Source organism: Meleagris gallopavo, unplaced genomic scaffold (assembly GCF_905368555.1).
Source record: "Meleagris gallopavo unplaced genomic scaffold, MGAL_WU_HG_1.1 scaffold_55, whole genome shotgun sequence".
Lineage (NCBI taxonomy): Eukaryota > Metazoa > Chordata > Aves > Galliformes > Phasianidae > Meleagris > Meleagris gallopavo.
This window is the reverse complement of record NW_028147067.1, coordinates 672-23105: the sequence shown is the minus strand read 5'-3', so window position 1 is coordinate 23105 and position 22434 is coordinate 672. Positions and strand designations below refer to the sequence as shown.

The following is a 22434-nucleotide window of genomic DNA, read 5'->3' as shown; positions in this document are numbered from 1 at the left end:
CCACCCGTGTGCCATCCAGGTGCCATCCATGTGCCACCCATGTGCCACCCGTGTGCCATCCATGTGCCATCCATGTGCCATCCATGTGCCATCCGTGTGCCATCCATGTGCCACCCGCCTGTGCCATCCATGTGCCATCCATGTGCCATCCGTGTGCCATCCATGTGCCATCCATGTGCCATCCATGTGCCATCCATGTGCCATCCATGTGCCATCCGTGTGCCATCCATGTGCCATCCGTGTGCCATCCATGTGCCACCCGTGTGCCATCCATGTGCCATCCATGTGCCATCCATGTGCCATCCATGTGCCACCCGTGTGCCATCCATGTGCCATCCATGTGCCATCCGTGTGCCATCCATGTGCCACCCGTGTGCCATCCATGTGCCATCCATGTACCACCCATGTGCCATCCATGTGCCATCCATGTGCCATCCATGTGCCACCCGTGTGCCATCCATGTGCCACCCGTGTGCCATCCATGTGTACCATCCATGTGCCATCCATGTGTACCATCCATGTGCCATCCATGTGTACCATCCATGTGCCATCCATGTGTACCATCCATGTGCCATCCATGTGTACCATCCATGTGCCATCCATGTGCCACCCGTGTGCCACGCTCGTTCCCACCTGTGCCCGTTTTTCCCCCCAGCTTCAAGGATTTCTATGAACTCGACCCCCACAAGTTCCAGAACAAAACCAACGGCATCACCCCCCGGCGGTGGCTGCTGCTCTGCAACCCGGGGCTGGCGGAGGTCATCGCCGAGGTGGGGGCGGTGTGGGGCGGTGTGGGGGGGATGTGGGGGGGATGTGGGGTGGTGTGGGGGGATGTGGGGGCGTGTGGGGTGGATGTGGGGGGACGTGGGGTGGATTGGGGGGACGTGGGGTGGATGTGGGGGGACGTGGGGTGGATATGGGGGATGTGGGGCGATGTGGGGGATGTGGGGTGGATAGGGGGGATGTGGGGCGATGTGGGGGGGATACGGGGGGATGTGGGTGGATGTGGGGGGGATACGGGGGGATGTGGGGCGTGTGGGGGATGTGGGGGGATGTGGGGTGGATATGGGGCGATGTGGGGGACGTGGGGTGGATATGGGGGACGTTGGGTGGATGTGGGGGGACTGGGGTGGATATGGGGGGATGTGGGGCGATGTGGGGTGGATGTGGGGGGACGTGGGGTGGGATATGGGGGATGTGGGGCGATGTGGGGGACGTGGGGTGGATATGGGGGGACGTGGGTGGATATGGGGGATGTGGGGCGATGTGGGGTGGATGTGGGGGGACGTGGGTGGATATGGGGGGATGTGGGGCGATGTGGGGTGGATGTGGGGGGACGTGGGGTGGATATGGGGGGATGTGGGGCGATGTGGGGGGACGTGGGGTGGATATGGGGGACGTGGGGTGGATGTGGGGGGACGTGGGGTGGATATGGGGGGATGTGGGGCGATGTGAGGGGATGTGGGGTGGATATGGGGGGATGTGGGGCGATGTGGGGGGATGTGGGGTGGCTGTACGGTGTTATGGGGCAGCTGTGGGGCCTATGGTGCTCTATGAGGCTCTATGGGCACTATGAAGCTCTATGGGGTGGCTGTGGGGCGCTATGGGGCGGCTGTGGGGCTGTACGGGGTGGCTGTGGGGCGCTATAGGGCGGCTGTGGGGCTGTACGGGGCGGCTGTGGGGCGCTATAGGGCGGCTGTGGGGCACAGCGGGTCGCCCTCTCACCCGCCCCCTTTCTGCCCCACAGCGCATCGGGGACGAGTTTGTGGCCGACTTGGATCAGCTGCAGCGCCTCAAGGGGCTGGTGGACGACGACGCCTTCATCCGGGACGTGGCCAAAGTCAAGCAGGTGGGAAATGGGGCAGCTGGGGGGCGATGTGGGGCGATGTGGGGTGGCTATGGGGTGATTATAGGGTGATGTGGGGCAGCTATGGGGTGATGTGGGGCAGGGGTGTGGGGTGCTGGTGGATGCTGGTGCCTTCATCCGGACGTGGCCAAAGTCAAGCAGGTGGGAAATGGGGCAGCTGGGGGGCGATGTGGGGTGATGTGGGGTGGCTATGGGTGATTATAGGGTGATGTGGGGCAGCTATGGGGTGATGTGGGGCAGGGGTGTGGGGTGCTGGTGGATGCTGGTGCCTTCATCCGGGACGTGGCCAAAGTCAAGCAGGTGGGAAATGGGGCAGCTGGGGGGCGATGTGGAGTGGCTATGGGGTGATGTGGGGCAGCTGTGGGGCAGGGATGTGGGGTGCTGGTGGATGACGCTGCCTTCATCCAGGATGTGGCTGAAGTCAAGCAGGTGGGAAATGGGGGCAGCTGTGGGGTGATGTGGGGCAGCTGTGGGGCAGGGGGTGTCCCTATGTGTCCCCATGTGTCCCTACACGCCCCTATGTTTCTCTATGGGGTCTCTGTGTGTCCCCCCACGTCGCCCCACACCCCCCTCACAACCCCCCCCGTATGTCCCCCGCCCGCCCCCCACCTGCCCCCCTCCACCCCTATCACCCCCCCACCCCCATTTCCCTGTATGTCCCCCCCGCCCCCCCATCTCCCCCCCCTGCCTCCCATCTCCCCCTCCCCCCCCCTCTCCCCCCCCCACCCCCCATCCCCCCCCCGCCCCCCATCTCCCCCCCCCCCATCTCCCCCCCCACCCCCCAGCTCCCCCCCGCCCCCATCTCCCGCCCCCCATCCCCCCCCCCCCTCCCCCATCCCCCCCCCACACCCCCATCCCCCCCCCCCACCCGCCCCCATCCCCCCCCCTCCCCCATCTCCTCCCCCCGCCCCCATGCCCCCCACCACCCCCACTCACCCCCGCCCCCCCATCTCCCCCCCCCCCCAGCCCCCCCCCCCCCCCTCCCCCCCCCCCCCCCCCCCCCCCCCCCCCCCCCCCGCCCCCCATCCCCCCCCCCCCCCCCCCACCCCCCCCCCGCCCCCCCCCCCCCCCCCCTCCCCCCACCCCCCCCCCACCCCCCTCCCCCCCCCGCCCCCCACTCTCCCCCCCCCGCCCCCCATCCCCCCTTCCCCCCCCCCCCCCCCCCCCCCCCCCTCCCCCCCCCCCCCTCCCCCATCCCCCCCCGCCCCCCACTCTCCCCCCCCACCCCCCCCTCCCCCCCCCCGCCCCCCATCCCCCCGCCCCCCTCCTCCCCCCCACCCCCCATCTCCCCCCCCCCATCCCCCCACCCCTCCCCCCCCCCCCTCCCCGCCGCCCCACCTCACCCCCCGGTGCCCCCAGGAGAACAAGGCGAAGTTCGCGGCGCAGCTGGAGCGCGACTACGGGGTGCGGGTGAACCCGGCCTCCCTGTTCGACGTGCAGGTGAAGCGGATCCACGAGTACAAGAGGCAGCTGCTCAACTGCCTGCACGTCATCACCCTCTACAACAGTGAGTGCCTGCCCCATAGAGCCTGCCCCATAGATCCTGCCCCATAGAGCCTGCCCCACAGCCTGCCCCACAGCCTGCCCATAGCCTGTCCCATAGATCCTGCCCCATAGAGCCCTGCCCCAAACAGCAGCTGCTCAACTGCCTGCACGTCATCACCCTCTACAACAGTGAGTGCCTGCCCCACAGCCTGCCCCACAGCCTGCCCCATAGAGCCTGCCCCATAGAGCCTGCCCTAAGGAGCCCTGCCCCAAACAGCAGCTGCTCAACTGCCTGCACGTCATCACCCTCTACAACAGTGAGTGCCTGCCCCACAGCCTGCCCCACAGCCTGCCCCATAGCCTGCCCCACAGCCTGCCCCACAGCCTGCCCCATAGAGCCTGCCCCACAGCCTGCCCCACAGCCTGCCCCACAGCCTGCCCCATAGAGCCTGCCCATAGAGCCCTGCCCCAAACAGCAGCTGCTCAACTGCCTGCACGTCATCACCCTCTACAACAGTGAGTGCCTGCCCCATAGAGCCTGCCCCATAGATCCTGCCCCATAGAGCCTGCCCCATAGAGCTTGCCCTAAGGAGCCCTGCCCCAAACGGCAGCTGCTCAACTGCCTGCACGTCATCACCCTCTACAACAGTGAGTGCCTGCCCCACAGCCTGCCCCACAGCCTGCCCCACAGCCTGCCCCATAGAGCCTGCCCCATAGAGCCTGCCCTAAGGAGCCCTGCCCCAAACAGCAGCTGCTCAACTGCCTGCACGTCATCACCCTCTACAACAGTGAGTGCCTGCCCCATAGAGCCTGCCCATAGAGCCTGCCCCATAGAGCCTGCCCCACAGCCTGCCCCACAGCCTGCCCACAGCCTGCCCCATAGATCCTGCCCCACAGCTGCCCACAGCCTGCCCCATAGATCTGCCCCACAGCCTGCCCCACAGCCTGCCCCATAGCCTGCCCCATAGAGCCTGCCCTAAGGAGCCCTGCCCCAAACGGCAGCTGCTCAACTGCCTGCACGTCATCACCCTCTACAACAGTGAGTGCCTGCCCCACAGCCTGCCCCACAGCATGCCCCACAGCCTGCCCCACAGCCTGCCCCACAGCCTGCCCCACAGCCTGCCCCATAGAGCCTGCCCCATAGAGCCCTGCCCCAAACAGCAGCTGCTCAACTGCCTGCACGTCATCACCCTCTACAACAGTGAGTGCCTGCCCCACAGCCTGCCCCACAGCCTGCCCCACAGCCTGCCCCATAGCCTGCCCCACAGCCTGCCCCATAGCCTGCCCCATAGAGCCTACCCCATAGATCCTGCCCTAAGGAGCCCTGCCCCAAACAGCAGCTGCTCAACTGCCTGCACGTCATCACCCTCTACAACAGTGAGTGCCTGCCCCACAGCCTGCCCCATAGCCTGCCCCATAGCCTGCCCCATAGATCCTGCCCCATAGAGCCTGCCCCACAGCCTGCCCCACAGCCTGCCCCATAGCCTGTCCCATAGATCCTGCCCCATAGAGCCCTGCCCCAAACAGCAGCTGCTCAACTGCCTGCACGTCATCACCCTCTACAACAGTGAGTGCCTGCCCCATAGCCTGCCCCATAGATCCTGCCCCATAGAGCCTGCCCCACAGCCTGCCCCACAGCCTGCCCCATAGCCTGTCCCATGATCCTGCCCCATAGAGCCCTGCCCCAAACAGCAGCTGCTCAACTGCCTGCACGTCATCACCCTCTACAACAGTGAGTGCCTGCCCCACAGCCTGCCCCACAGCCTGCCCCATAGCCTGCCCCACAGCCTGCCCCACAGCCTGCCCCATAGAGCCTGCCCCATAGAGCCCTGCCCCAAACAGCAGCTGCTCAACTGCCTGCACGTCATCACCCTCTACAACAGTGAGTGCCTGCCCCATAGAGCCTGCCCCATAGAGCCTGCCCCATAGAGCTTGCCCTAAGGAGCCCTGCCCCAAATGGCAGCTGCTCAACTGCCTGCACGTCATCACCCTCTACAACAGTGAGTGCCTGCCCCACAGCCTGCCCCACAGCCTGCCCCACAGCCTGCCCCATAGCCTGCCCCACAGCCTGTCCCATAGATCCTGCCCCATAGAGCCTGCCCTAAGGAGCCCTGCCCCAAACAGCAGCTGCTCAACTGCCTGCACGTCATCACCCTCTACAACAGTGAGTGCCTGCCCCACAGCCTGCCCCACAGCCTGCCCCACAGCCTGCCCCATAGCCTGCCCCACAGCCTGCCCCATAGATCCTGCCCCATAGAGCCCTGCCCCAAACAGCAGCTGCTCAACTGCCTGCACGTCATCACCCTCTACAACAGTGAGTGCCTGCCCCACAGCCTGCCCCACAGCCTGCCCCACAGCCTGCCCCATAGAGCCTGCCCCATAGATCCTGCCCCATAGAGCCCTGCCCCAAACAGCAGCTGCTCAACTGCCTGCACGTCATCACCCTCTACAACAGTGAGTGCCTGCCCCACAGCCTGCCCCACAGCCTGCCCCACAGCCTGCCCCATAGCCTGCCCCACAGCCTGCCCCATAGCCTGCCCCATAGAGCCTACCCCATAGATCCTGCCCTAAGGAGCCCTGCCCCAAACAGCAGCTGCTCAACTGCCTGCACATCATCACCCTCTACAACAGTGCATCTGCCCCACATCCCTGCCCTACATCCCTGCCCCACACATCCCCCCACAGACCCCCACCCCATGCCCCCCCCCCCAATCTGGGTCCCCCCGACCCCTCCGTCCTCCACAGGGATTAAGAAGGAACCCAACAAAGCCTTCGTGCCCCGAACTGTTATGATTGGCGGAAAGGTGAGCAGGGGGTCCTGTGGGGCGGGGGGTCCTGTGGGGCGGGGGGTCCTGTGGGGTTGGGGGGGTCCTGTGGGGCTGGGGGTGCAGGGGGGTCCTGTGGGGCGGGGGGGTCCTGTGGGGCTGGGGGTGCAGGGGGGTCCTGTGGAGTGGGGGGTCTCTATTGGTTTCTGTGGGTCCCTGTGGGTCTCTATGGTCTCTATGGGTCTCAATGGGTCTCTATGGGTCCCTATGGATCCCTATGGGTCTCTATGGGTCCCTATGGATCCCTACGGGTCTCTATGGGTCCCTATGTGTCCCTATGGGACTCTATGGGGTCTCTATGGGTCTGTATGGGGTCACTATGGTCTCTATGGGATCTCTAGGGGTCCCAATGGGTCCATGTGGGTCTCTGTGGGTCTCCATGGATCCCTATGGGTCCCTATGGGTCCTGCTGTGGGTCCCTGTGTCTCCCTGTGGGTCCCTATGGGTCCTGCTGTGGGTCTCTGTGGGTCCCTATGGGTCTTGCTGTGGGTCCCTATGGGTGCTGCTGTGGGTCCCTGTGGGTCTCAATGGGTCCCTGTGGGTCCCTGTGGGTCCCTATGGGTCCCTGTGGGTCCCTGTGGGTCCCTGTGGGTCTCAATGGGTCCCAATGGGTCCCTGTGGGTCCCAATGGGTCCCTGTGGGTCTCAATGGGTCCCTGTGGGTCCCTGTGGGTCCCTGTGGGTCTCAATCGGTCTCTATGGGTCCCTGTGGGTCTTAATGGGTCCCTGTGGGTCCCTATGGGTCCCTGTGGGTCTCAATGGGTCCCTGTGGGTCTCAATGGGTCCCTGTGGGTCCCTATGGGTCCCTATGGGTCCCTATGGGTCCCTGTGGGTCCCTCCGGTGACGCTGCGCCCCCAGGCCGCCCCCGGTTACCACATGGCGAAGCTGATCATCAAACTCGTCACCTCCATCGGCGACGTGGTGAACCACGACCCGGCTGTGGGCGACCGGCTGAAGGTCGTCTTCCTGGAGAACTACCGCGTGTCGCTGGCTGAGAAGGGTAGGGGGCTGGGGGGGGGGGTGGGGGGTGGGGGGGTGGGGGGGCCGGGGGGGGTGGGGGGGGGCTGGGGGGCTGTGGGGCTGGGGGGGGCTGGAGGGGGCTGGGGGGGGGGGTGGGGGCTGGGGGGGGCTGGGGGGCTGTGGGGCTGGGGTGGAGGGCTGGGGGGGTTGGGGGGGGCTGGAGGGGGCTGGGGGGCTGGGGGATGGGGTTGGGGGGCTGGGGGGGGCTGGAGGGTGGTGTGGGGTGTGGGGTGGGGTTGTGGGTTATGGGGTGATGTGGGATAATGGGGAGTTTGGGGGTTTATGGGGTGATGTGGGGTTGTGGGACGATGTGGGGCCGTGTGGGGCTGGGGGATCCCATGGGGCTGGGGGCTCAGAAGGGGCTGTGGGGCAGAGTGAAGCTCCATTGCATTCCCTGCCCCACAGCCCACAGCCCATATCCCACACCCTGCCCCACATCTCAGTGATCCCAGCCGCAGACCTATCGGAGCAGATCTCCATCCCCCCCATCTCACCCCACATCTCTGCCCCACATCTCAGTGATCCCAGCTGCAGACCTATCGGAGCAGATCTCCATCCCTCCCCACATCTCACCCCACATCTCACCCCACATCTCAGTGATCCCAGCCGCAGACCTATCGGAGCAGATCTCCATCCCCCCCCACATCTCACCCCACATCTCACCCCACATCTCAGTGATCCCAGCCGCAGACCTATCGGAGCAGATCTCCATCTCACCCCCCATCTCACCCCACATCTCCCCCCATGGCAGTGATCCCAGCCGCAGACCTATCGGAGCAGATCTCCACGGCCGGCACGGAGGCGTCGGGGACGGGCAACATGAAGTTCATGCTGAACGGGGCGCTGACCATCGGCACCATGGACGGAGCCAACGTGGAAATGGCCGAGGAGGCGGGCGAGGAAAACCTCTTCATCTTCGGCATGAGGGTGGAGGACGTGGAGCGACTCGACCGCCAGGGGTGGGCGGCAGGGGGCGCTGAGCTGGGGGGCGGCGGTGTGGGGCGGGGATACAGAGCCATGTGGTGGGCGGGGAGCATATAACCCCACATAACCCCCCATAACCCCATATCCCCCCCCATAATCCCCCATATCCCCCCCATAACTCCGTATCCCCCCCCCATAACCCCCATAACCCCCCATAACCCCATATCCCCCCCCATAACCCCATATCCCCCCCCATAACCCCCCATAACCCCCCATAACCCCACACACCCCATCCATCCCATAATACTCCTATGACCCCAGTTACTGCGCCCGCGATTTCTACGAGCGGCTCCTGAGCTCCATAACCCCCATAACCCCCCATAACCCCATATCCCCCCCATAACCCCATATCCCCCCCCATAACCCCCCATAACCCCCCATAACCCCACACACCCCATCCATCCCATAATACCCCTATGACCCCAGTTACTGCGCCCGCGATTTCTACGAGCGGCTCCCTGAGCTCCATAACCCCCATAACCCCCCATAACCCCATATCCCCCCCCATAACCCCATAATCCCCCATATCCCCCCCATAACCCCATATAACCCCATATCCCCCCCCATAACCCCCCATAACCCCACACACCCCATCCATCCCATAATACCCCTATACCCCAGTTACTGCGCCCGCGATTTCTACGAGCGGCTCCCTGAGCTCCATAACCCCCATAACCCCATATAAACCCATATCCCCCCCCATATCCCATACACACCCCATCCATCCCATAATACCCCTATGACCCCAGTTACTGCGCCTGCGATTTCTACGAGCGGCTCCCTGAGCTCCATAACCCCCCATAACCCCATATAACCCCATATCCCCCCCCATAACCCCATATCCCATACACAGCCCCATCCATCCCATAATACCCCTATGACCCCAGTTACTGCGCCCGCGATTTCTACGAGCGGCTCCCTGAGCTCCATAACCCCCCATAACCCCCCATAACCCCATATCCCCCCCCATAACCCCATATACCCCCCCATAGCCCCATATCCCCCCCCATACCCCATATAACCCCATATCCCCCCCATAACCCCATATCCCCCCCCATAACCCCACACACCCCATCCATCCCATAATACCCCTATGACCCCAGTTACTGCGCCCGCGATTTCTACGAGCGGCTCCCTGAGCTCCATAACCCCCCATAACCCCCATATCCCCCCCATAACCCCATATACCCCCATATCCCCCCCCATAACCCCCCATAACCCCACACACCCATCCATCCCATAATTCCCCTTGACCTCAGTTACTGCGCCCGCGATTTCTACGAGCGGCTCCCTGAGCTCCATAACCCCCATAACCCCATATAACCCCATATCCCCCCCATAACCCCATATAACCCCATATCCCCCCCCATAACCCCACATAACCCCATATAACCCCATATCCCGTACACAACCCTATACACCCCATCCATCCCATAATACCCTATGACCCAGTTACTGCGCCCGCGATTTCTACGAGCGGCTCCCTGAGCTCCAAACCCCCATATCACCCCCATATCCCCCCATAACCCATCTTAACCCACATCCCCCCAACCCTATACCCCCCATAACCCCATATAACCCATATCCCATACCACCCATCCATCCCATAATACCCCTGTGACCCAGTTACTGCGCCCGCGATTTCTACGAGCGGCTCCCTGAGCTCCATAACCCCCATAACCCCACACACCCCATATAACCCCATATCCCATACACACCCATCCATCCATAATACCCCTGTGACCCCATTACTGCGCCCGCGATTTCTACGAGCGGCTCCCTGAGCTCCATAACCCCATAAACCCACAACCCCATATAACCCCATATCCCATACACACCCCATCCATCCCATAATACCCCTGTGACCCCAGTTACTGCGCCCGCGATTTCTACGAGCGGCTCCCTGAGCTGCGCGCGGCCGTGGATCAGCTGAGCAGCGGCTTCTTCAGCCCGCGGCAGCCCGACCTCTTCCGGGACATCGTCAATATGCTAATGAACCACGACCGGTGGGCGGGGCTTCGGGGGCGGGGCCTCGGGGGCTTCGGGGGAGGGGTCTGGCAGAAGGGGCGGGGCCTCGGGGGGTGTGGCTTGGGGCGGGGTCTGGGTGAGGGGGTGGGAGCTAATGGGGGTGGGGCAACTTGGGGGCGGGGCTGTGGGGTGGATTTGTGGGGTGGGGCTGTGGGGTGGAGCTGTGGGGTGCAGTTGTGGGGTGGGGCTGTGGGTGGAGCTGTGGGGTGGAGCTGTGGGGTGTGGCTGTGGGGTGGAGTTATGGGGTGGAGCTGTGGGGTGGAGCTGTGGGGTGGAGTTATGGGGTGGGCTGTGGGGTGGGCTTGTAGGGTGGAGCTGTGGGGTGGAGCTGTGGGGTGGAGTTGTGGGGTGGGGCTGTGGGGCGGAGCTGTGGGGTGGGGCTGTGGGGTGGAGCTGTGGGGTGGGGTTTTGGGGCTGAGCTGTGGGGTGGGGCTGTGGAGTGGAGTTATGGGGTAGGGCTGTGGGGTGGAGTTGTGGGGTGGAGTTGTGGGGTGGAGCTGTGGGGTGGGGCTGTGGGGTGGGGCTGTGGGGTGGAGCTGTGGGGCGGAGCTGTGGGGTGGGGTGGAAAGGGGGGATGCGGTGTCCCCATGGGGCGGGGGAATGGCAGTGGGACCTGGTCCCGATGTTGGGGTGGGCCTCGATCCCACTGTTGGGTTCCTGATCCCATTGTTGGGTTCCTGATCCCATTCTGGGTTCCTGATCCCATTGTTGGGTTCCTGATCCCATTGTTGGGTTCCTGATCCCATTCTGGGTTCCTGATCCCATTATTGGGTTCCCGATCCCATTGTTGGGTTCTGGATCCCACTGTTGGGTTCCTGATCCCATTATTGGGTTCCTGATCCCATTGTTGGGTTCCTGATCCCATTCTGGGTTCCTGATCCCATTGTTGGGTTCCTGATTCCATTCTGGGTTCCTGATCCCATTGTTGGGTTCCTGATCCCATTCTGGGTTCCTGATCCCATTGTTGGGTTCCTGATCCCATTGTTGGGTTCCTGATCCCATTCTGGGTTCCTGATCCCATTGTTGGGTTCCTGATCCCATTGTTGGGTTCCTGATCCCATTCTGGGTTCCTGATCCCACTGTTGGGTTCCTGATCCCATTGTTGGGTTCCTGATCCCATTCTGGGTTCCTGATCCCATTGTTGGGTTCCTGATCCCATTCTGGGTTCCTGATCCCACTGTTGGGTTCCTGATCCCACTGTTGGGTTCCTGATCCCATTGTTGGGTTCCTGATCCCATTCTGGGTTCCTGATCCCATTCTGGGTTCCTGATCCCATTATTGGGTTCCTGATCCCACTGTTGGGTTCCTGATCCCATTCTGGGTTCCTGATCCCATTGTTGGGTTCCTGATCCCACTGTTGGGTTCCTGATCCCATTCTGGGTTCCTGATCCCATTGTTGGGTTCCTGATCCCACTGTTGGGTTCCTGATCCCATTCTGGGTTCCCGACCCCACTGCGGTTCCCCCCCCCACAGCGCCGCCCCCTCTCCCCCCACTTTGGGGCATTCTGGGTTCCTGACCCCAAATCCCCCCCTCAGGTTTAAGGTTTTCGCCGACTACGAAGCGTACGTGAAATGCCAGGAGCGCGTCAGCGAGCTCTACAAGGTGCGTGGGGTCACGGGGTCACGGGGTCACGGGGTCACGGGGTGTGGAGTTGTGGGGAGGTTGTGGGGTGAGGTTATGGGGTGGGGTTATGGGGTGGGGCTATGGGGTGGGGGTGAGATTATGGTAGGTGGGGTTATGGGGTTATGGGGTTTGGGGTTATGGGGTTATGGGGTGGGCTGTGCGCTGATGTGGCTCTGACCCCATTGATGTGGGTCTGACCCCATACCGCGACTGTGACCCCATATGGCGGCTGTGACCCCATAACGCTGGTTCTGACCCCACGGCTGTGACCCACGGCGGTGCTGTGACCCCATATGGCGGCTCTGACCCCATGGCTGTGGCTCTGACCCCGTATGACTGCTGTGACCCACGGCTGTGACCCACGGCGGTGCTGTGACCCCATAACGCTGGCTGTGACCCCATAACGCTGGCTGTGACCCACGGCGGGGCTGTGACCCACGGCTGTGAGCCATGGCTGTGCTGTGACCCACGGCTGTGCTGTGACCCCATAACGCTGGCTGTGACCCATGGCTGTGACCCACGGCGGGGCTGTGACCCCATGGCTGTGACCCACGGCTGTGCTGTGACCCACGGCGGTGCTGTGACCCACGGCTGTGCTGTGACCCCATGGCTGTGCTGTGACCCCATAACACTGGCTGTGACCCACGGTGGGGCTGTGACCCACGGCTGTGACCCATGGCTGTGACCCACGGCTGTGCTGTGACCCACGGCTGTGCTGTGACCCATGGCTGTGACCCACGGCGGTGCTGTGACCCACGGCTGTGACCCACGGCTGTGCTGTGACCCACGGCTGTGCTGTGACCCATGGCTGTGACCCACGGTTGTGGTGTGACCCATGGCTGTGACCCACGGCTGTGCTGTGACCCACGGCTGTGACCCACGGCTGTGCTGTGACCCCATAACGCTGGCTGTGACCCACGGCTGTGCTGTGACCCACGGCTGTGACCCACGGCTGCCCTCCCGCAGGACTCCCGGCAGTGGACGCGCACGGTGATCCGGAACATCGCTGCCGCGGGGAAATTCTCCAGTGACCGAACCATCGCTCAGTACGCGCGCGAGATCTGGGGCACCGAGCCCACGCGCCACCGCATCCCCGCCCCCGACGAGCCCCGGCACTGACCGCCCCACGGCGCCCCACGGCGCCCCACAGCGCCCCACAGCGCCTCAGGTCACCCCTCAGCGCCCCGTAGCGCGCCACACAGCGCCCCCTAGCGCCTCAGGTCACCCCTCTGCGCCCCGTAGCGCGCCACACAGCGCCCCACAGCGCCCCCTAGCGCCTCAGGTCACCCCTCTGCGCCCCGTAGCGCCCAACAGCGCCCCACAGCACCTCATGTCACCCCGCAGCGCCCCACAGCGCCTCAGGTCACCCCTCAGCGCCCCATAGCGCCCCACAGCGCCTCATGTCACCCCATGTTGCTTCATGTCAGCCCACAGCGCCCCATAGCTCCTCACATCACCCCATGTCACTTCATGTCACCCCATAGCGCCTCATGTCACCCCATATCGCTCCACATCACCTATGGCGCCTCATGTCGCCCCATATCGCCTCGTGTCACCCCATATCATCTCATATCGCCCCATATTGTGTCACATCGCCCCATATTGCGTCGTGTCACCCCATAGCGCCCCACAACGTGGCCCACAGTGACCCACCGTCCCCCATATCGCCCCACAGCAACCCCATAACAGACAAAACCCCACAGCAGCGGCGCCGTGTCGGTGTGGGGCGCAGGGGGGGAGGCCTGGGGGGGTCCGGGGGGGGACGTCGTTGTGCCGACCCCCAAAATAAAGGCAGAAACGCTGCGCCGTGTCACTGTGTGTGGGGTGGGGGGGGGTGGGGGGTTTGGGGGGGCAATAGGGGAAAATACGGAGCGCCGTAGGGAGCCCCAAAAACCCCATTGTGACCCATAGGGGCCCCATAGAGCCCCACAGACCCCACGAGCCCCATAGAGACCCCATAGATTCCTTTAGACCCATAGATTCTTTTAGACCCCATAGAGCCCCACAGATGCCTTTAGACCCCATAGTGCCCCATAGATACCCTTAGACCCCATAGAGACCCATAGGGACCCCATAGCGCCCCATAGATTCCTTTAGACCCCATAGTGCCCCATAGATTCCTTTACACTCCATAGTGCCCCATAGATACCTTTAGACCCCATAGAGACCCATAGGGACCCCATAGTGCCCCATAGATTCCTTTAGACCCCATAGGAACCCCATAGGGACCCCATAGTGCTCCATAGATTCCTTTAGACCCCATAGAGCCCCATAGGGACCCCATAGAGCCCCATAGATACCCCTTAGAGCCCCATACTGACCCTATAGAGCCCCACAGAGCCCCATAGCGACCCCATAGCACCCTATAGCTGCCCCATAGCACCCCATAAGACCCCATAGGGGCCCCATAGTGCCTCATAGCGACCCCATAGCGTCCCATACTGACCCCATAGAGCCCCATAGCGCCCCATAGAGCCCCATAGCACCCCATAGCATCCCATAGAGCCCCATATTGACCCCATAACGTCCCATAGCGACCCCATAGCACCCCACAGCGCCCCATAGTGCCCTATAGCGCCCCGTAGCATCCCACAGCGTCCATTACTGACCCCATAGAGCCCCATAGCATCCCACAGAGCCCCACAGCGCCCCATAGCATCCCATAGAGCCCCATACTAACCCCACAGCGCCCCATAGCGCCCTATAGTGCCCCGTAGCATCCCACAGCGCCCCATAGCATCCCATAGAGCCCCATACTGACCCCATAGCGCCCCATAGCGCCCCATAGCGCCCCATAGCATCCCATAGAGCCCCATACTGACCCCATAGCGCCCCATAGCGCCCCATAGCATCCCATAGAGCCCCATACTGACCCCATAGCGCCCCATAGCGCCCCATAGCGCCCCATAGCATCCCATAGAGCCCCATACTGACCCCATAACGCCCCATAGCGCCCCATAGCATCCCACGGAGCTCCGCATCATCCCTTCCCCCCCCCCCCATCCCCCGGCCCCACCCATCGGCCCACCCCTTTAGGCCCCGCCCCTTTCCTCAGGCCCCGCCCCCTCCCCCCCCATCCCCCCATCCCCCCCTTCTCGTGCCCGCGCCGGGGCCGTGCGCGCCCCCGCGGCGGCGTTGGAGCTGCGGGAACGGAGCGGGGACGGAACGGAGCGGCACCGCAGGTGGGGGGGGGGCGGAGGGGGGGGAGAGGATTTGGGGGGATTTGGGGATGTTTGGGGTGGGGGGGGGACAGAAGGGGTGGGGTTGGGGGTCGTCCTTTGGGGGGGTTATTTGGGGGTCGTTCTTTGGGGGGGGGGTTGGGGGGTTATTTGGGGGTATTTGGGGGTCGTTCCGGGTGGGGGGGGGGGGGTTATTTGGGGGTCGTTCTCGGGGGGGGGGGGGTTTGAATCCTGAGCTGTTATGGGGGGGGGGGGGGCGAGGACGGAGGATGAGGGGAGGATGAGGATGGGGGGGGAGGGGGGGAGAGGTTGGGGGGATTTGGGGGGGGGTCGAAATGGGGCGGTTTGGAGGAATTGATGGAGTGGGGGGGGGGGCGGGGGGGAGATCGGGGGGGGGGTTGGAAGGGTTGGGGGGGGGCTGCAGAATTTGGGGGATTCGGGATTGGTTGGGAGATTTGGAGGGGGGGGGATTGGGGGCCGTTTGGGGCGATTTGGGGGGGGGTGAGGTTGAGGGGGGGGCTGCTGTCGTTGTGGGGGGGGGGAGGAGATCTGGGGTTGTTTTGGGGGCATTTGGGGGTTTTGCGGGGGGGGGCACAAAATATGGGGTGGCTGTGGGGGATTTGGGGGGGGTTCAGGGATGGGGGGTTTGGGATCGGTTTTATTGGGGGGGGGGCGGCACAGAAATGGGGGATTTGGGGACGATTTGGGGGTTCCGGGGGGGGGGGGGGAAGGGCGGCAGGGGGGGAGGATGGGGGGGGGGGGGCACAAAAATTTCGGGTCGTTTTGGGGGTTTTTGGGGGTCCATCGGGGCTTCCTGCGGTGGGCACTTATCTATGGGGGGGGGGAGGTGAGGTTATGGGGGGGGGCTGCAGAACCCGGGGGGGGGGGAGGGGGGGGGGGGTTGGGGTTATTCTGGTGTTATTTTGGGAGGGGGGGGGGGCACAGGGCTGGGATTATTGGGGGGGGTCTCATGCCACATCGCCCCCCCCCCCCCCTCCGTGCGACCCCCCCGCCCCCCCCCTCAACATTGCGGCCTTTTGGGCGCTCCCGGCCCCACCCCCCCCCTCACCTCCCCCCCCCCCAGCTTCACCCATAGCCGTGATTGGCGGGGGGGGGCGGGGGGGAGGGGGGGGGGGCAGTGCCCGTTTGCACGCTCGTGTGTGTTCGTGTGTGTGTGGGGGGGGGGGGGGCACGGGGGTGTGCAAAGCCGGGGGTGTGGTTATTTTGGGGGGGGGGGGGGGGGGGGGTTGGATGCGCACCATGTGTGCTGTGTTGTGTGCGTGTGCGTTGCACGAGGGGGGCGTGCACTGCAGGGGTGGGGTTTGCACACGCGTGTGCGAGGCCCGCGCTGCTGTGTGGTCGTGGGGCGCACGCGTGGCCCCGTGGGTTTTGCACGCTTCGCACGCCCGATCCCACCCGGCACACGCTTGTGCACACGTGTTTGCACGGAGCCGCGCGTGCCGTGCTCGCAGTGGTGCACACGCGCGTGCCAGGCCGCGCCGTCGAAACCCCCCCCCTTCCCTTTCCTCCCAGGGGGCTGATTGGTGTTAATTAATGAGGCCCCGCCCCCTCCCCCCCCCCTTTCCCCCTCTGGGAGCCCCCCCGGACCCCCCCTTCTCCTCTCTGTGACCTTCAGGTGGGGGGGGGTGAGTGGGGGCTGTGGGGCTGAGCTGGGGGGCTGATCTATAGGGCAGGGCTATGGGGCTGAGCTGGGGGGCTGAGCTATAGGGCAGGGCTATGGGGCTGAGCTGGGGGGCTGAGCTATAGGGCAGGGCTGTGGGGCTGACCTATAGGGCAGGGCTATGGGGCTGAGCTGTGAGGCTGAGCTGTGGGGCTGACCTATAGGGCAGGGCTATGGGGCTGAGCTGTGGGGCTGAGCTATAGGGCTGTGGGGCTGAGCTGTGGGGCTGAGCTATAGGGCAGGGCTATGGGGCTGAGCTGTGGGGCTGACCTATAGGGCAGGGCTGTGGGGCTGAGCTATGGGGCTGAGCTATAGGGCTGTGGGGCTGAGCTGTGGGGCTGAGCTCTAAGGCAGTGCTATGGGGCTGTACTGTGGGGCTAAGCTGTGGGGCTGAGCTGTGGGACTGAGTGTGAGCTATGGGGCTGAGCTATAGAGCTGAGTGGGGGCTGTGGGGCTGAGTTATAGGGCTGAGCTACGGGGTAGTGCTATGGGGCTGAGCTATAGGGCAGAGCTGTGAGGCTGGGCTATAGGACTGAGCTGTGGGGCAGAGTGAGGGCTGTGGGGCTGAGCTGTGGGGCTGAGCTATAGGGCAGAGCTGTGGGGCTGAGTCAGGGCTGTGGGGCTGAGCTGTGGGGCTGAGCTGTATGGCAGTGCTATGGGGCTGAGCTGTGGGGCCCAGCTATGGGGCTGAGCCATAGGGTTGAGTCAGGACTGTGGGGCTGAGCTATGGGGCAGAGTGGGGGCTGTGGGGCTGAGCTATGGGGCAGTGCTGTGGGGCTGAGCTGTGGGGCTGAGCTGCGGGGCTGAGCTGTGAGGCTGAGCTGTGGGGTGGTGTTGTGGGGCTGAGCTATGGGGCAGTGCTATGGGGCTGAGCTGTGGGGCTGAGCTATATGGCAGTGCTACGAGGCTGAGCTATAGGGCAGAGCTGTGGGGTGGTGTTGTGGGACTGAGCTGTGGGGCTGAGCTATAGGGCAGAGCTGTGGGACAGAGCTGTGGGGCAGTACTATGGGGCTGAGCTCTGGGGCACAGCTATGGGGCTGAGTGGGGGCTGTGGGGCTGAGCTGTAGGGCACAGCTATGGGGCACAACTATGGGGCAGAGCGGGAGCTGTGGAGCTGTGTTGTGGGGCAGAGTAGAATCTGTGGGATGAAGGCATGGGGTGAATTTGTAGGGCGGAGCTATGGGGCAGAGCGGGATCTATGGGGCAAAGCAGGGGCAGAATTGAGAGCTGTGGGGCAGAGCTCGGAGCTGTGGGGCAGAGCTCAGAGCTATGGGGCAGAACCCAGGGCTATGGGGCAGAACCCAGGGCTGTGGGGCAGAGCTCAGAGCTTTGGGCAGATCTCTGGGGCAGCTCAGGATCTATGGGGCAGATCTGTGGGGCAGAGCTGCTCCATGGGGCACCCCTGCCCCAAACCCCCCCAGACCCCCTTCCCCCCCCCCCCGCAGGTGCAGCACTTGGGCTGATTGGTTCATTATGCGGCGCAGCTAACGAGGGGCGCGGCTATAAATAACCCCGGGGCTCATTTGCATAATTTCATATCACCCCCATCACCCCCTCCCCGTCCCGTTACCATAGTGACTCCCCCCCCCCCCCCATTCCCCAATCACGGGGTTCGTTAGCGCGGCGCTAACGAGGGGGGGTCTCCCCGCTCTCCCGCAGGCGATGCTGTGACCCCCCCGGGACCCCCATCCCGAGAGCCGCCATGAGCCCTGCGGGGAGGGGGCAGCGCCGGGACCCCCATAACGGCGTGGAGGTCCTCCAACAACAGCCGAAGGTCCTCCAACAACAGCCGGAGGTCCTCCAAGAGGCCGCGGTCAACCGAGGTGGTGCTGCGGTCCTCCAACAGCACGCGGTCCTCCAAGGAGCCGTGGTACCCCCGGAGGCTGAGGTCCTCCAAGACTCTATGGTCAGCCGGGGCTCCGTGGTCCTCCAAGGCTCCGTGGTCCTCCAACACCCTGCGGTCCTCCGAGACTCTGTGCTCAACCGAGGGTCCGTGGTCCTCCAAGACCCCGTGGTCCACCTGGAGACAGAGGCCCCCCAAGACTCTATGGTCCGCCAGGACCCTGATGTCAACCAAGACCTCGTCGTCCTCCAAGACTCTATGGTCAGCTGGGGGTCCGTGGTCCTCCAAGGCTCCGTGGTCCTCCAACACCCCACGGTCCAGCTGGAGGCAGAGGTCAACCGAAGGTCCGTGGTCCTCCGAGACTCCGCGGTCCTCCAAGACCTCAATGTCAACCGAGGCTCCGCGGTCCTCCAAGACCCTGCGGTCCACCTGGAGACAGAGGTCCTCCAACAGCCCTCGCTCCTCCCCTCCCCCGTGACCCCCCCGGAGCTCGACCCCCCCCAGGGTCCCACCGCCGCCCCCGGCCCTCTGACCGACCGACGCTCTGTGACCCCCCAGCGTTCCGTCCCCGCGGACCTGGAGGACCCCACAACCCTCGGGGACACAGAGGGCCTCCAGGACTCTATGGTCAGCTGTGGCCCCACGGATCAGCTGGAGCTGAAGACCCCCCGCGACTCCACGGCCCCTCTGGGGCTGGAGGTCCTCCAGAACTCTGTGTCCGACCGCCGCCCCGCAGCCCCTCTAGGCCCCGAAGCTCACTCCAACTCTATGGTTAACCGTGACCCAACGGAACACTTTGACTTGAAGGCCAACCACGACCCAACGGCCGCTCTAGGCCTCAAGGTCCTCCACAGCTCTATGGTCATCCGCAACCCCACGGCCACTCTAGGCCTCAATGCCCACCGTGACTCTGTGATTAACCGTGACCCAACGGCCGCTCTAGGCCTCAAAGTCCCCCAGAACTCTATGATCAACTGCAGCCCCACGGCCGCTCTAGGCCCCAAGGCCCGCCATGACTCTATCGTTAGCAGTGACCCGATGGAACACCTTGACTTGAAGGCCCACTGTGACTCTATGGTTAATCACGACCAAACGGCCGCTCTAGGCCGCAAGGCCCACTGTGACTCTATGGCCAACTGCGACCCAAAGGACACTCTAGGCCCCAATGCCCACCACGACTCTATGGTCAAACGCAGTCCCGTGGCTCCTCTAGTCCCAAAGGCCCACTGTGACGCTATGGCCAACCGTGACCCAACGGCCGCTCTAGGCCTCAAGGTCCTCCAGAACTCTGTGGTCAACTGCAGCCCTGTGACCACTCTAGGACCCAATGCTCGCCGCGACTCTATCGTTAGCAGTGACCTTGACTTGAAGGCCTACCACAACTCTATGGCCAACCCCGTCCCAACAACTGCTCTAGATCTCATGGTCCCCCAGAACTCTATGGTCAACCACAGCTCCGTGGCCGCTCTAGGCCTCAGTGCCCACCGAGACTTTATGATCAACCACAACCCAGCGGCCACTCTAGGCCCCAGTGCTCGCAGTGACTCTATGGTCAGTTGCAGCCCCATGGCCGCTCTAGGCCCAAAGACCCCCTGCAACTCTATGACCCACAGCAGCTCTACGGCCACTCTAGGCCCGAAGACCCCCCACAACTCTATGACCAACCACGACCCACCGGCCACTGTAGGCCCAAAGACCCCCGCAACTCTATGACCCACAGCAGCTCTACAGCCACTCTAGGCCCGAAGACCCCCCACAACTCTATGACCCACAGCAGCTCTACGGCCACTCTAGGCCCGAAGACCCCCCACAACTCTATGACCCACAGCAGCTCTACGGCCACTCTAGGCCCGAAGACCCCCCACAACTCTATGACCCACAGCAGCTCTACGGCCACTGTAGGCCTGAAGATCCCCCACAACTCTATGACCAACCACGGCCCGCTGGCCACTCTAGGCCCGAAGACCCCCCGCAACTCTCTGACCCACCGCAGCCCTACGGTCGCTCTCTGCCCGGATCGTCCCCCCATCCCTCGCCGCCGCCTGCCGGCGTTGGCCATCCTCACCCTCTGCGCCCTGCTGTGCCCTCCTGGCACCTCGGGCTCAGCCCTGGAGTTCCCGGGGACGCCGGGGCAGTGGGCTCGCTACGGCCGCTGGGGGTCCGGGGGTCGTTTGAGCTTCAGCCTGAAGACCAACGTCAGCCGAGCGCTGCTGCTCTACATGGACGACGGAGGCAACTGCGACTTCCTGGAGCTGCTGGTGGCCGAGGGGAGGCTGAGGCTGCGTTTCGCCATCGCCTGCGCCGAACCCGCCGTCGTGGCGTCGGCGTCGGCGGTGAACGACGGACGCTGGCACTCGGTGATGCTGAGCCGCAGGGGGAGAGAAGCGGCTCTGGCGGTGGACGGGGAAACGTTGGCGGGGGTCGTGAGGTCCAAAAGGGCCGAGATGGCGGTGGGCAGCGACCTGTTCGTGGGGGGGATCCCGCCCGACGTCCGTCTGTCCGCTCTGACCCTCAGCACCGTCAAGTACGAAGCGCCGTTCCGGGGCTGGGTGGCCGAATTGAGGGTGGGCGAGGAGCCGGCGGTGCTGCTGGGGGCTCAGGGGGCGCGTGGGGAGAACGGCCGGGAGGAGGAGGAGGAAGAGGAGGAGGAGGATGAGGAGGAGGAAGAGCGGCGGCGCTGCGCCCAGCATCCACCCTGCGCTCATGGAGGGCGATGCGCCCTGAGGAGAGGGGAGCCACAGTGCGACTGCGCCGGCACCGGGCACAGCGGGCCCTTCTGCGGGGAAGGTGAGGGGGCGGGAGGGGTGTTGTGGGGTGCGGGCTCGTGGGGTGGTGGTTGTGGGTCTGATTGTTGTGGGGTACGGGGTTGTGGGTCTGATTGTTGTGGGGTGGTTGTTGTGGGGTGCAGGGTTGTGGGGTGGTGGTTGTGGGTCTGATTGTTGTGGGTCTGATTGTTGTGGGGTGCGGGGTTGTAGGTCTGATTGTTGTGGGGTGGTGGTTGTGGGGTGCAGGGTTGTGGGGTGGTGGTTGTGGGTCTGATTGTTGTGGGGTACGGGGTTGTGGGTCTGATTGTTGTGGGGTATGGGGTTGTGGGGTGGGGGGTTGTGGGTCTGATTGTTGTGGGTCTGATTGTTGTGGGGTGCAGGGTTGTGGGTCTGATTGTTGTGGGGTGGTTGTTGTGGGGTGTGGGGTTGTGGGTCTGATTGTTGTGGGTCTGATTGTTGTGGGGTGGTTGTTGCAGGGTGCGGGGTTGTGGGTCTGATTGTTGTGGGTCTGATTGTTGTGGGGTGCGGGGTTGTGGGGTGGTTGTTGTGGGTCTGGTGGTTGTGAGTCTGGTGGTTGTGGGTCTGGTGGTGGTTGTGGGTCCGGTGGTGGTGGTGGTGTGGATGGTTGTGGGGTGTTTTGTGATGGCTTGGTTGTTGTGGGGTGGATGGTTGTGGGTCTGGTTGTTGTGGATCGGTTGCTGTGGGGTGGGTGGTTGGAGGTCTGGTGGTGGTTGTGGGTCTGGTGGTGGTGGTGGGGTGGATGGTTGAGGGGTGTTTTGTGGTGGCTTGGTTGTTGTGGGGTGGGTGGTTGTGGGTCTGATGGTTGTGGGGTGGGTGGCGGTGGGTGCAATGATTGTGGGTCAGGTTGTTGTAGGTCTGATGGTTGTGGGTTGGTTGTTGTGGGGTGTTTGGTTGTAGGTCTGGTGGTGGTGGTTCTGGTGGGGGGGGGTTTGGTTGTGGGTCAGGTAGTGGGGGGGGGTGTTTGGTGGTGGTTTGGTGGTTGTGGGGTGGGTGGTTGTGGGTCTGGTGGTGGTGGAGGGGTGTTTGGTTGTGTTGTTGTAGGGCTGATGGTTGTGGGTTGGTTGCTGTACATCTGATGGTTGTTTGTTGGTCAGATTGTTGTGGGGTGTTTG

The 22434-nt window shown here is 64.1% G+C and overlaps 2 protein-coding genes across 2 annotated transcripts; both read left to right on the top strand.

Moving 5' to 3' along the window:
- The first annotated feature begins 575 nt into the window (after positions 1–575).
- On the top strand, positions 576–13576 carry LOC146541859 (glycogen phosphorylase, muscle form-like). Its single transcript, XM_085215487.1, has 9 exons — positions 576–770; positions 1748–1849; positions 3227–3374; positions 6098–6156; positions 7036–7177; positions 7949–8156; positions 10053–10187; positions 11746–11812; positions 12800–13576. Exons 1-9 carry the CDS (start codon positions 591–593, stop codon positions 12950–12952), a joined length of 1194 nt encoding a protein of 397 aa, XP_085071613.1. The 5' UTR covers positions 576–590; the 3' UTR covers positions 12953–13576.
- Positions 13577–14924: 1348 nt separating this feature from the next.
- LOC104916218 (uncharacterized) lies at positions 14925–20393 on the top strand. The gene is made up of 2 exons (XM_085215488.1): positions 14925–15015; positions 18353–20393. Exon 2 carries the CDS (start codon positions 18396–18398, stop codon positions 20247–20249), a length of 1854 nt encoding a protein of 617 aa, XP_085071614.1. The 5' UTR covers positions 14925–15015; positions 18353–18395; the 3' UTR covers positions 20250–20393.
- Positions 20394–22434: the final 2041 nt, after the last annotated feature.

What these genes read in the sequence shown, in the direction of transcription:
- LOC146541859 (XM_085215487.1), top strand. Translation starts at nt 591, where the DNA reads ATGTGCCATCCATGTGCCACCCGTGTGCCACGCTCGTTCCCACCTGTG. An exon ending in ACGTGGCCAAAGTCAAGCAG is followed by an intron (nt 1,850 to 3,226) that starts GTGGGAAATGGG and finishes CGGTGCCCCCAG; the next exon opens with GAGAACAAGGCGAAGTTCGC. An exon ending in ATGCTAATGAACCACGACCG is followed by an intron (nt 10,188 to 11,745) that starts GTGGGCGGGGCT and finishes TCCCCCCCTCAG; the next exon opens with GTTTAAGGTTTTCGCCGACT.
- LOC104916218 (XM_085215488.1), top strand. Translation starts at nt 18,396, where the DNA reads ATGAGCCCTGCGGGGAGGGGGCAGCGCCGGGACCCCCATAACGGCGTG.